At 48.0% G+C, this 14,556-nt stretch overlaps 1 protein-coding gene across 1 annotated transcript in view; it reads left to right on the forward strand.

Moving 5' to 3' along the window:
* The window catches only part of LOC136621645 (flavin-containing monooxygenase 3-like), a 38,885-nt gene that overhangs the window by 17,150 nt on the left and 7,179 nt on the right, over positions 1–14,556 (forward strand). The window contains exons 4-6 of the mRNA XM_066597286.1: positions 376–538; positions 1,478–1,620; positions 9,039–9,238. Of these exons, the coding sequence (XP_066453383.1) occupies positions 376–538; positions 1,478–1,620; positions 9,039–9,238 (506 nt within the window). The remainder of the gene's footprint in view (positions 1–375; positions 539–1,477; positions 1,621–9,038; positions 9,239–14,556) is intronic.

The following is a 14,556-nucleotide window of genomic DNA, read 5'->3' on the forward strand; positions in this document are numbered from 1 at the left end:
CTGGCTCGTCCCTGAAGATTCGGGGGGGCTGCGGGGGGTTGCAGAGGGGATCGGGAGAGAGAGATCTGTCTCCTCCCCGCTCCCCCTCGCTGCCCCAGACCCCCGTGGCCCCTTCGAATCTTCAGCGACGAGCCAGCAGGTACTTGAAAAAGGCGATGCTCTCTCGAGTATATCGCCTTACCGTGTATGCTCGCTCATCTCTATTAAAGAACCTTAACTGGAGCCTCATATTACATCTTACTGCTGAAGCGTTGACTTTGAGTCTCATTGGTTTCCATTGCTTTTTTCACACCATCTATTTTCTCTGCAATACGTAGCTAAATCTGTTCCTGAAATGGCAGCTTTAAATAGTAGTAACATCCGTTTTTCTATTAGACAGCCGTGGTCCGCATAGAGAAACGACCTGACTTTGCTACAACCGGACAATGGAATGTTGTTACAGAACATGATGGAAAACAGAAGTCGGCCATCTTTGATGCTGTGCTCATTTGCACTGGTCATCATGTTTATCCCAATATTCCCCTTCAATCTTTCTGTGGTATGCCATATTTTACAAAAATACTTCACTAAAGCATGTAGGCATTGTTACATTTACATCATATTGTTTGAAATGTTGAAGATTTTAAGTTATCCTAAATGAACTGTTAAATAAAACATAGTCCAAAATGTATGAGTGAATCAAAATTCAACTCTAAGGCCTGATGTCCACGGGAGGATCTGATTTGCCGAATCCACAAATCAAGCTGCCCATTGATACATGGATGTCTGAAAATGAAATAAAGCATGCAGATTTGATTTGCGGACCCTTTGGTCTGAAAAAAAATCGCAGCATGCTCCATTTCAGTGCGAATCTCACACGGACTGCTTCCATTGAGGTCAATGTAAGCCATATGATCCGTGTCCCGTTTGCAATTAACATTGCGGATGGAGCACAGATACCACCGGAAAGTAGTTAAAAAAAAAAACTCCACTGTGCATATGCGGCAGTGTGCCACGGACAGGGTATGATTCCGCTGCGGAATCGGGTCCGCCTGTGGACATGAGGCCTAAGGCATCATATGAATGGCAATGCTACCAAGCTACCCTCTCTCCCAACTGGAGGTACAACACGGCGCAGCATGTAACTGGAGCTAAAATTTAAGACTTTCGTCACACTATCAAATTTGGGTCAGTGTGTTGTCCATGTTAATCCACAGACAGCGCATGACCCCATTATAGGCCTATGAGGCTATACATGTGGATATTTTTTAATACAGCCCCCTGGTCTGCATGAAAAATTCACGGCATGTTCTATTCCCGTCCTATCACATTTTTCTTGCATTTCTTTAGATGGCCTCCACTGGGCTCTCATTCCAAAACTAATATCTCTGGTACCGAAGTGAGGGACCGCTTTAGGACTGTTTTAGAAACTAGTGAATTGCAGATTCTATGCACACATTCAGTATCACTGTAAACTTTTTAATCTTTTATTTTTCAGGTATTGAGAAGTTTAAAGGCCAGTACATGCACAACAGAGATTACAAGCATCCAGCTAAGTATACTGGAAAAAACGTGCTTGTTGTCGGTTTAGGTAATTCTGGAGCAGATATCGCTGTTGAACTCGGACGGACAGCTAAAAAGGTAAGACAAGCCAATACGGTTTTTATGAACAAAAGCAAAAAAACTAAATTCTTCATTGCATCTTTCATCTAAGTGAATGCAGTTGCAGAGTTTAGTTATTGGCTATTTTCCTGCTATTTAACAGTTTGAAACACATTGGGGCAGAATTACTCACAGTAACTGATACTGGATATTTCATCTTTTTTGGTCTGAGAGTTACATTGTCATGTTTTGTCTCCGGGGTCACAGTAATATTTTAGTGGCTTAAAACACTACTAGTGCGATCATAATGTTATAATATTTAATAGAACCGTGTCTAGTGCATCACCATCTCTTCTCCTGCACAGAACAATGTTTATCACATCACAATTGTCCCCCATCCATGTCTCCCCCCATTACACATCTATCTGCGCCCCTTTCCTCTCCCCTGTGCTTCTCCCCTACAGCCTTCTCCTCCATCCCAACACATTGTTTATTAAGCTATGCTGATACAGCACAGAAACGCGTTTCGCAGGAGTTTGTATTAACCAATGAGTGCTTTCCTTAATGGCCGAGAAAGGCACTTATTACAGTTCCAAAAGAAGATTAAACAAAACAAAAACTCCATTACATCCAATAGTGACTAGACAACCACTAGAACTTGTAGCTGTAGATTGCCTTAAAATCGAGCCAAGTAGAATCAGATGTAGAACCAAGTTCACTGTTGCAGCCCAGTTAGAGGTCTAACACCCAAAACAGCTGCTAATGTACTATGAAGAAACTTCCTACTCCCGTATGGATGCCCAGAAAAGATCTTAATGAACCAAGGACTAGCCTTTGATTCCCAACTAGAGATGAGCGAGTACCAAAATGCTCGGGTGCTCGTTACTCGGGACGAAAATTTCGCGATGCTCAAGGGTTCGTTTTGAATAACGAACCCCATTGAAGTCAATGGGCGATCCGAGCATTTTTGTATATCGTCGATGCTCGCTAAGGTTTCCATTTGTGAAAATCTGGGCAATTCAAGAAAGTGATGGGAACGACACAGCAATGGATAGGGCAGGCGAGGGGCTACATGTTGTTCTGCATCTCAAGTTCCCAGGTCCCACTATTAAGCCACAATAGCGGCAAGAGTGGGCCCCCCCCCTCCCAACAATTTTTACTTCTGAAAAGCCCTCATTAGCAATGCATACCTTAGCTAAGCACCACACTACCTCCAACAAAGCACAATCACTGCCTGCATGACACCCCGCTGCCACTTCTCCTGGGTTATATGCTGCCCAACCCCCCCCCCCCCTGCACGACCCAGTGTCCACAGCGCACACCAAATTGTCCCTGCGCATCCTTCAGCTGCCCTCATGCCACACCACCCTCATGTCTATTTATAAGTGCGTCTGCCATGAGGAGGAACCGCAGGCACACACTGCAGAGGGTTGGTACAGCTAGGCAGCGACCCTCTTTAAAAGGGGCGGGGCGATAGCCCACAATGCTGTACAGAAGCAATGAAAAATATAATCCTGTGCCACCGCCATCAGGAGCTGCACACGTGGGCATAGCAATGGGGAACCTATGTGCCACACACTATTCATTCTGTCAAGGTATGTGCATGCCCCAGTCAGACTGGGGTTCTTTAGAAGTGGCTCCCTGGAACCCACCGGCTGTACATACAGAAGTAAATACAAATCACAAAGAATTACTGAGTAGCAGATATAAAACTTGTATGAAAGATGCAGAAAATGTTTAATACAGTATCCTACATGATCACTTAAGTCTGCTTACCTCCAAGTTGAGTCCATTCACAAACCATTCAATGCCCAGAAAGTTGACGGCCATGTCTGCATCCCCACTATACACCAGGATGCGATACTTCTGCAGAGAAGGATAAATAGATAATGGCTGTCCAAAAAAAATTGTGTAACACTGCTAAAAGCAGCCTCAACAGTACTGCACACGGTCAGATGTGGCCCTAAGAAGGACCATTGGGGTTCTTGAAGCCTAAAATAACTCCTAACACTCTCCCTATAGCAGCTCTGGCACCAGCAGCACTGTCCCTGATCTCTGTCAGAATGCATCCGTGGCGAGCTGCGGGAGGGGCCGATTTATATACTCGGGTGACACCTGATCTCGCCAGCCACTCACTGCAGGGGGGGTGGTATAGGGCTTGAACGTCGCAGGTGGAAGTTGTAATGCCTTCCCTGTCTTTCTATTGGCCAGAAAAGCGCGCTAACGTCTCAGAGATGAAAGTGAAAGTAACTCGAACATCGCGTGGTGCTCGCCTCTAGTAACGAGCATCTCGAACACGCTAATACTCGAACGAGTATCAAGCTCAGACGAGTACGTTCGCTCATCTCTATTCCCAACTCTTTTAATAACTATGCCATCTATATCAATGTACAAAACTAAGAACTGCATAGCACCTTCATGGAAATGGATTGTGCTAGAACAGGGGTCCCCAACTCCAGTCCTCAGGGACCACCAACAGCTCATGTTTTCAGGATCTCCTATAGTAAGAACACCTGTGACAATGTCTGAGGTGAAGACAATAATTATATCACCTGTGCAACACTCAGGAAATCCTGAAAACATGACCTGTTGGCGGTCCCTGAGGACTGGAGTTGGGGAACCATGCGCTAGAAGATGAATCGGACCATCTTAACTAGCGCACAAGAAAGCAGATTGGCCTATTATCCTGCCAGAGCTAATCTACACGTACAATAATACTGTGCACTGCCCTTCTGGATACACTCCTTATTACGACATGTTCAGGAGACAAGGCAGATTACCAGCACACTTATCCTTAGGAGTACAAGTGACTGATGACCTAAACCCATTACCGACTACCGACTGAGTTCACAATCACCAGATACGTTTACACGAAGCCACGGAAATAGTTCATAACCACATGGAAGAAGTACGATATCAACAACAAGCTGACTTCAACCGACATGCCAAGGCTGAACCTCTACAGAAGAGATCAAAAGTCTGGTTAAACAAGGAGCAAAGAACTGGAAAACTGGACACTCATTGGGAAGACATACCCTATACAGTTTTGGACTCACCCTGTCCTGACAAGGACTTATATAGCCCAAGAAGATGGAGAACTAAAATTAGTTAATAGAAACAAATAAAAACCATGTTTCCTAGACGAGACCCCAACAGACAATCCTGAAACAAGAGTTTCTAACCTAGAGGAGACAGAGACTAAGGCTACTGTCCTAATTTTTGGCCCAATGAACCCATTGACATTGGTACTTAGGACCGTTCATGACCTTGACTATGCACCTAATCCAGTACGCAATATCAACCCCTCACCAAGTGGATTACAAATGTCAGTTGAACCACAGAAAGAAAAAGCCATCCAGATTGTGTAACATTCACAGAGGTGCAATATTGGACAGCCACCTGTGAGATACTGAGACTAAAGAAACTACTGTGTACAGTTTTACTGCTTTATTTACCCTTTTTATGGATTTTGCAATGTTCAAGAATTGTGCCTTGAGGGACTACAAAGTGACTTGTTTAGTAATTGTTCCAGAACTGTGGCCTGAGGAACTACTCAGATGTTTGCAATGTTCTAAGTACTGTGCCCTAAGGAACTTCTCAGAGATCCTTGCCCCAGTTTATTCATTTGACTTACCAGTTTGTTAGTCAGCACAGCCAAGAGTTTTATGGCCTGTGTGCCCCAAACTTTGACTAGGGACGATACAACTCAAAACAGGTAGTTAGGCTTTCTACCTGGGTCCAGGGACTAAAGCCTAATGCCCATGGCTGGATTTCCTCCTCGTTAAACGTGACGGAAATCCACAGCGTTTCACCACAGCTATTAAGTTCTATTGAGCCCAATAGCTCAATGTACACGCTGCGGAATTCTGCAGCGTGAAATTGCCCGCGACATGTCCTATTTGCCGCGGGTATACACGCGGACAGCTTCCATTGCAGTCAATGGAAGCCGCCCGTCATGCTATACTTCCGCTGTAGCACAGCCGGAAGTATAGCGTGAATATGTGCCCCGCCGGTCGCATCATATGATGCTGCCAGCGGGTCATGTGACACCGCCGGAGTGTCATGTGACACTGCCGGCGCGTCATGCACTGTACTGCACATGCGGGCTGGAGCGTCATGCAGGACTTTGCACAATGGATCCGGAGGTAAGTATGGGGTCTTTGGGGGGCGCCGTTGCGGACTCCGCTGCGGCATTCCGCTTGCGGAAACGTCACGGCCGTGTGCATAAGGCCTAAGTGTGTCACCCTATTTAAAGGCTGTTTATTTAGCCTTCGAAGAACACAAACAAGAAAATGACGCTAGTGCCTATACTGTATGCTGTCCTAAGTTCATGCGGTGATTTGTGCTTGTGTTTTTCTCCCACCTGGTGGATTGCATCAATTTGTCCTCAATATTATTGCTATAATGTTATAATGCATGATGAATTAATATGCATAGAGTAGACTTTGGGGAGTATGCATAAGGGCCCCATAGCTCATTGAAAATCATCCACCTGCCCCGTCCTGGAGGAAAAGACGGCGAGTAAGTTTGACTTTAAAGTAGAGGGCACTAGACTCTAAGGATAAGTCAGGGGTTTCCCTCATAGCAATGCGTAGACTCCACAGGGAATTGGCTAGTCTGAGACTGGTAGATTTGCGGTGTTTGTTGCATCCTGGGAAGAGGGATTATAGCTTCCACTTACTGCCTCAACACCTACCCTAGACTGGACTACCAAAATTTTATTTTGAACCACGAGTTAGACAATACCCCGGACCCAATTAAATGGGAGGTGTTACAATCTGTTGATAGAGGAGTTCTCATATCGCATAGGTCTCGATTAAAGAGACAGAAAGGCTGCCTAGAGGGTCTTCTCATAAAATTAAGCCATCTCGAAACGTCCAACAAACAAGCCCCATCCTAAACATTAGTGGTGGATTTATTTGGTTTGTATTCAAATCCTTTTAATTATGGACCAACATTCCCTCGGACCCAAGGATTCTATAGGGTGTTTGGAGAAGCGCTGGCTCCTATTTTACTTGATTTCTTTAACCCCCCTATATTTGGGGGAGTAGTAAACCCAGGCTGAAAAGAGGAATCCTAAACCAACATAAGAGTCAAGGGGGTGCGAACCTCCCAGACTTTCCATCATTCTACAAAGCTGCATTGAACAAGTGTGTTCTGGACTTGATCCATAATAGCCAAGAACAATTATGGGTAGAACCAGAGCGGATATTCGTGCATTGCCACATGGCGGGCGCTCCCTGGTTACCGGATAGGAGCAGAGCCTGGGTACTGGCGCTGTCCCCATTTATAGGGAGTCTCCTTGAGACATGGGGGTAGATACAACAGAATGCACCTGATTTCTAGGCTGGGACCTCTAATACCTCTGGTGGGTAACCTGGACTTATCAATGTTTTTCAGAGTTGGTCCTTTATTAGACAGACTGGGGAGCTTAGTTCCGAGAATGAGGGACCTGATGTCGAGAACGGTTCTTAGGCTGTTGGGGGATCTGTTGGAGCAGGGGTGCCCTCTCAGGGGAGCTTGGTTTCAATACCTTTAGGTTGCACATTATATCAAGCAGATTGCTGGCCCCACTCACCCCATTTGAGAATCTAAGCCTGTCCCCCTATGGGGGAACTTGCAAGATCTCATCCTTGCACAGTCTAATTTTGGAGGGAGAGTCACAAGAGGAAGATCTGACCTATATAAAAAGATGTGAGAAAGATATGTGTCGGGAATTACCAAAGGAGTCTTGGTCCAAAGCTTTTATCCTTACACAGTAAAATGTCAGTGTCTGGCAAAATCCAGGAGCTTAATTTTAAAATCCTCACCCAGTAGTATAGAACTCTAGTGCGATTGCCTAGGATCTTCCCTCAGTACTCGGATAGATGCTGGAGATGTAACAGGGATGTGGGCACTCATGTACACTTATGGTGGTCATGCCCATTGATCTCGGACCGCTGGAAGGTGAACACGCTCTATAATTAGGTTAGCAGGAACACAATTCAGTTCTCACCAGAAATGGCACTCCTTTCAGTGATACTGGGCTCAGTCGCAAAGACCAAACGATCACTCTTAAATTTCCTCCTAACTGCAATGAGACACATTATCCCCAGAAAATGGAAATCTTGGCAACTTGGATTCAGTTCTGCTCTTCTCCTAGAGCAGAGTCCTGGCTTCATAATGGTGTTTAAATATCCTAATTGGCGGTCTGGTTCTCAAAGCTTCGTTCTAACTTTGTAGTTTGGAGATGGATTCACACTGGGCAACCCCTTCCTCCCCTCCTTTACCCCCGTCCCCCATACCCAGGATATAATTATCCTCTTTCTGTCACTTTCACCTGCTATTTTTTGCTTTTGCTTTGTTCTCGCCGTAGGCCTTTATTTTCCTTTTTGAATTACTCCCTCCATTTTAGGTAGGAGCTTGCTTTATTTGGTCCTTGTTTCTCACGTGGAGAGATAGGGCTTAAAACCATTACGCCATCTTGTGTACACACTACTGACTGGATAAACACTGTTTTTCTTAGTTGTTATATCTCACTTAATTTTATGAGCATTTGTATTGCATTATGTTTGTGCAAAATGTTTGTGACAGTGTATGATTGAACCAGTGACTTTTGGCATTTTTTATAATAATAATGACAATAAACTTTTCTGAACCATAAAGTAGGGGGGAGTTGTAGTGGCCCATAAATGGGTTCTACAAAAGCGCTTTTGCTATTTGCCGGTGTTTAATTTCTGCAAGGCAAGCAGGTGTTAACCACTGGTTAACCTACCCTGCAACTAAGCTATTAATAATCTGCTTGGCAACCAGTTAATTCTCATTGGTTGCCAGCAGATTCAGCTCTGATAGGGCAACAGCACAGATTAGCTGGGCACTCTGATAGGCTGTCAAGCTGTAGGGTGACAGCAGTGTGGGCTTCAGTGATTGGTGTGCTAGTTGTTTAGCAGTGCCAGAGCCTAGAGGATAATTTCAAGTGTGCCTGAGTAAGTAGTGAGTTTTTAGTCAGAGAAGAGAACAGTCAGCTATTCAGTCTGAAGCTATAGTGAGTGAGGAGAGCAGCATAGTCATGGTTCTGACCTGTACGCTCCGCTGTTTACTGGTCAGGCATGCTCAGTGCTGTCAAATATAACGATGACACCGTTGTGAATCTACATCATCAGTAACTAGCAAAGGGGCATTGTGGGAGATGTAATTTTGCACTCCCGGGTGGCCATTTTAAGAAACGTGGAAATCTGAAGCTGGCTGGAAAACGGTGGTGGTGCAGGTCGGCAAAGAAAATTTTATGATTTCGATGGGACTTTGAAATATGGCAATAAGTGAAAATGTTCGGGAAACTTTCACAATTTTGCCCAGTCTCCGGAATACCGTTTAAAGTGACTTATTCAGTAGAGATGTCAAGTGTACATTGGACGAGGAATTGTAGCAAGACTATGTCACCAACAGTCTATAATAAAAAATGTTTTGTTTTTTTTCAGGTTGTGATAAGCAGCAGAAGTGGCTCTTGGATTATGAGTCGTGTTTGGGATAATGGTTACCCTTGGGATATGGTTTATCTTACCCGTTATCAGTCTTTCCTAAGCCGCTTTCTACCAAGAGTAGTTTCTGACTGGCTCTATGAAAATACAATGGAAAAAAGATTCAACCACAGCCACTATGGCCTGGTACCTGTGAACAAGTAGGTTGCTTCATTTTTTCCATCCGAACATACATTTTACTCTGTGAAGCTGATGCCTTCTGAACATGGCTATTTTTGAGGGATATGCATTGGAGCATTGGAGTATTTGACTGCTATGCTTCTCCATCTTAATAAAGAAAGTCCTAAAAAATGAGCCATAAAGATGAATATCGCTGTATTGTCTTAAAAATATGCAGGCAGTATATTACAAATATATTCTTCTAACAGTGCTGGATATGTTCCAAGTTCGTCCCATTTGGTCTAAACAAGAGATGAGCGAGCACCAAAATGCTCGGGTGCTCGTTACTCGGGACGAAATTTTCGCAATGCTCGAGGGTTCGTTTTGAATAACGAACCCCATTGAAGTCAGTGGGCGACCCGAGCATTTTTGTATATCGCCGATGCTCGCTAAGGTTTCCATGTGTGAAAATCTGGGCAATTCAAGAAAGTGATGGGAACGACACAGCAACGGATAGGGCAGGCAAGGGGCTACATGTTGGGCTGCATCTCAAGTTCACAGGTCCCACTATTAAGCCACAATACCGGCAAGAGTGCCCCCCCCCCCTCCCAACAACTTTTACTTCTGAAAAGCCCTCATTAGCAATGCATACCTTAGCTAAGCACCACACTACCTACAACAAAGCACAATCACTGCCTGCATGACACTCTGCTGCCACTTCTCCTGGGTTACATGCTGCCCAACCCCCCTCCCCCCTGCACGACGCAGTGTCCACAGCGCACACCAAACTGTCCCTGCGCAGCCTTTAGCTGCCCTCATGCCACACCACCCTCATGTCTATTTATAAGTGCGTCTGCCATGAGGAGGAACTGCAGGCACACACTGCAGAGGGTTGGCACGGCTAGGCAGCGACCCTCTTTAAAAGGGGCGGGGCGATAGCCCACAATGCTGTACAGAAGCAATGAGAAATATAATCCTGTGCCACCGCCATCAGGAGCTGCACACGTGGGCATAGCAATGGGGAACCTATGTGCCACACACTATTCATTCTGTCAAGGTGTCTGCATGCCCCAGTCAGACTGGTAATATGTACCTTAACAGTAACCGCGTTGGTGGTAATGTGGTGGTGACTGCGGACCTAGTAGCGCGGTTGTATTTTGTTGGTTTTCGGAATGTGGCCAGGATTAAGTGGGCCGTGGCGGGGGGATGGTGGGGGGGCTCTCTTGTGTCGGTAAAGGTGAAATTCTTGGACTGCCACCAGACGAACCAATGCAAAGGCATTTGCCAAGAATGTTTTCATTGTTGGAGGAGGTGGGGGATGTTTTTGAGGCACTACGTGTCCTCTCCACGTGTCCGTGGTTATATGCACCTTAACAGTAACCGCGTTGGTGGGAAATGGCCTCGCCGCCATCATGTCTTTGGGAAGCCTCTGTTTCCACACCCCAGAGACATACCATTAGCAGCGGTATAGGCAGAGCCCATAATTCGTAACATTTCAGCCGTAGCATTAGGACAGGCCCCACTTAAATATCACGAGCAGCATTATAGGGGGAGCACAGTATTAGTTCCATTTCAGTAATAGTAGCACTCAAGACAGGCCCCAGTAACAATTCCGAAGCAGCAGTATAGTGGGAGCGCAGTCTTCGTTCCATTTCAGTAATAGTAGCACTCAAGACAGGCACCAGTAACAATTCCGAAGCAGCAGTATAGTGGGAGCGCAGTCTTCGTTCCATTTCAGTAATAGTAGCACTCAAGACAGGCCCCAGTAACAATTCCGAAGCAGCAGTATAGGAGGAGCATAGTCTAAGTTCCATTTAAGTAATAGTAGCAGCCAACACAGGCCCCAGGAACAATTCCGAAGCAGCAGTATAGTGGGAGCGCAGTCTTAGTTCCATTTCAGTAGCTGCAGTATAGCCAAGGCCCAAGTTACATTTATGTAGCTAAAGTGTAGGCCAACCCCACACACCTTTCTGTACCATGAGTGCAGGCGAAGAACATAGAAATTGCTATGATTACACTGTAGGTGAGGGCCCAAAAAAATTGGTGTACCAACAGTATTAATGTACCTCAGTAAAAATTGGCCATGCCCAACCAAGATGGCAGGTGAAACCCATTAATCGCTTTGCTTAATGTGGCTTAAGTGGTAACTAGGCCTGGAGGCAGCCCAGTTTAACGAAAAATTGGTTCAAGTTAAAGTTCCAACGCTTTTAAGAGCATTGAAACGTATAAAAAATTTTTAGAAAAATTATATGACTGAGCCTTGTGGCCCTAAGAAAAATTGCCCGTTCAGCGTGATTACGTGAGGTTTCAGGAGGAGGAGCAGGAGGAGGAGGAGGAATATTATACACAGATTGATGAAGCAGAAATGTCCCCGGTTTTGGATGGTGAGAGAGAACGATGCTTCCATCCGCGGGTGCAGCCTACGTATTGCTTAGGTATCGCTGCTGTCCGCTGGTGGAGAAGAGAAGTCTGGGGAAATCCAGGCTTTGTTCATCTTGATGAGTGTTAGCCTGTCGGCACTGTCGGTTGACAGGCAGGTGCGCTTATCTGTGATGATTCCCCCAGCCGCACTAAACACCCTCTCCGACAAGACGCTAGCCGCAGGACAAGCAAGCACCTCCAGGGCATACAGCGCTAGTTCAGGCCACGTGTCCAGCTTCGACACCCAGTAGTTGTAGGTGGCAGAGGCGTCACGGAGGACGGTCGTGCGATCGGCTACGTACTCCCTCACCATCCTTTTACAGTGCTCCCGCCGACTCAGCCTTGACTGGGGAGCGGTGACACAGTCTTGCTGGGGAGCCATAAAGCTGTCCAGGCCCTTAAAGACTGTTGCACTGCCTGGGCTGTACATGCTGCTCGATCTCCGCACCTCCCCTGCTACCTGGCCCTCGGAACTGCGCCTTCTGCCACTAGCGCTGTCGGGTGGGAATTTTACCATCAGCTTGTCCGCAAGGGTCCTGTGGTATAGCAACACTCTCGAACCCCTTTCCTCTTCGGGAATGAGAGTAGGAAGATTCTCCTTATAGCGTGGGTCAAGCAGTGTGTACACCCAGTAATCCGTAGTGGCCAGAATGCGTGTAACGCGAGGGTCACGAGAAAGGCATCCTAACATGAAGTCAGCCATGTGTGCCAGTGTACCTGTACGCAACACATGGCTGTCTTCACTAGGAAGATCACTTTCAGGATCCTCCACCTCCTCCTCCTCCTCCTCAGGCCATACACGCTGAAATGATGACAGGCAAGCAGCATGGGTACCGTCAGCAGTGGGCCAAGCTGTCTCTTCCCCCTCCTCCTCATGCTCCTCCTCCTTCTCCTGAACGCGCTGAGATATAGACAGGAGGGTGCTCTGACTATCCAGCGACATACTGTCTTCACCCGGCTCTGTTTCCGAGCGCAAAGCGGCTGCCTTTATGGTTTGCAGGGAACTTCTCAAGATGCATAGCAGAGGAATGGTGACGCTAATGATTGCAGCATCGCCGCTCACCACCTGGGTAGACTGCTCAAAGTTTCGAAGGACCTGGCAGATGTCTGCCAACCAGGCCCACTCTTCAGAAAATAATTGAGGAGGCTGACTCCCACTGCGCCGCCCATGTTGGAGTTGGTATTCCACTATAGCTCTACGCTGCTCATAGAGCCTGGCCAACATGTGGAGCGTAGAGTTCCACCGTGTGGGCACGTCGCATAGCAGTCGGTGCACTGGCAGATTAAAGTGATGTTCCAGTGTCCGCAGGGTGGCAGCGTCCGTGTGGGACTTGCGGAAATGTGCGCAGAGCCGGCGCGCCTTTACGAGCAGGTCTGACAAGCGTGGGTAGCTTTTCAGAAAGCGCTGAACCACCAAATTAAAGACGTGGGCCAGGCATGGCACGTGCGTGAGGCTGCCGAGCTGCAGAGCCGCCACCAGGTTACGGCCGTTGTCACACACGACCATGCCCGGTTGGAGGCTCAGCGGCGCAAGCCAGCGGTCGGTCTGCTCTGTCAGACCCTGCAGCAGTTCGTGGGCCGTGTGCCTCTTATCTCCTAAGCTGAGTAGTTTTAGCACGGCCTGCTGACGCTTGCCCACCGCTGTGCTGCCACGCCGCGCGACACCGACTGCTGGCGACGTGCTGCTGCTGCTGATACATCTTGATTGCGAGACAGAGGTTGCGGAGGAGGAGGAGGAGGAGGGTGCTTTAGTGGAGGAAGCATACACCGCCACAGATACCAGCACCGAGCTGGGGCCCGCAATTCTGGGGGTGGGTAGGACTTGAGCGGTCCCAGGCTCTGACTCTGTCCCAGCCTCCACTAAATTCACCCAATGTGCCGTCAGGGAGATGTAGTGGCCCTGGCCGCCTGTGCTTGTCCACGTGTCCATTGTTATGTGGACCTTGGCAGTAACCGCGTTGGTGAGGGCGCGTACAATGTTGCGGGAGACGTGGTCGTGCAGGGCTGGGACGGCACATCGGGAAAAGTAGTGGCGACTGGGAACTGAGTAGCGCGGGGCCGCCGCCTCCATCATACTTTTGAAGGACTCCGTTTCCACAACCCTATACGGCAGCATCCCAAGGCTGATAAATTTGGCTATGTGGACGGTTAACGCTTGAGCGTGCGGGTGCGTGGCGGCGTACTTGCGCTTGCGCTCAAACACTTGCGCTAGCGACGGCTGGACGGTGCGGTGCGAGACATTGGTGGATGGGGCCGAGGACCGTGGAGGTGAGGGTGTGGGTGCAGGCCAGGAGACGGTAGTGCCTGTGTCCTCAGAGCGGGGTTGGATCTCAGTGGCAGGTTGGGGCACAGGGGGAGAGGCAGCGGTGCAAACCGGAGGCGGTGAACGGCCTTCGTCCCACCTTGTGGGGTGCTTGGCCATCATATGTCTGCGCATGCTGGTGGTGGTGAGGCTGTTGGTGGTGGCTCCCCGGCTGATCTTGGCGCGACAAAGGTTGCACACCACTGTTCGTCGGTCGTCTGCACTCAGTGAAAAACTGCCAGACCTTAGAGTACCTCGGCCTCTGCAGGGTGGCATGGCGCGAGGGGGCGCTTTGGGAAACAGTTGGTGGATTATTCGGTCTGGCCCTGCCTCTACCCCTGGCCACCGCACTGCCTCTTGCAACCTGCCCTGCTGCTGCCCGTGCCTCCCCCTCTGAAGACCTGTCCTGTGTAGGCGTTGCACACCAGGTGGGGTCAGTCACCTCATCGTCCTGCTGCTCTTCCTCAGAATCCTCTGTGCGCTCCTCCCTCGGACTTACTGCCCTTACTACTACCTCACTGCAAGACAACTGTGTCTCATGGTCATCGTCCTCCTCACCCACTGAAAGGTCTTGAGACAGTTGCCGGAAGTCCCCAGCCTCATCCCCCGGACCCCGGGAACTTTCGAATGGTTGGG

Source organism: Eleutherodactylus coqui, chromosome 3 (assembly GCF_035609145.1).
Source record: "Eleutherodactylus coqui strain aEleCoq1 chromosome 3, aEleCoq1.hap1, whole genome shotgun sequence".
Classification (NCBI taxonomy): Eukaryota; Metazoa; Chordata; class Amphibia; order Anura; family Eleutherodactylidae; genus Eleutherodactylus; species Eleutherodactylus coqui.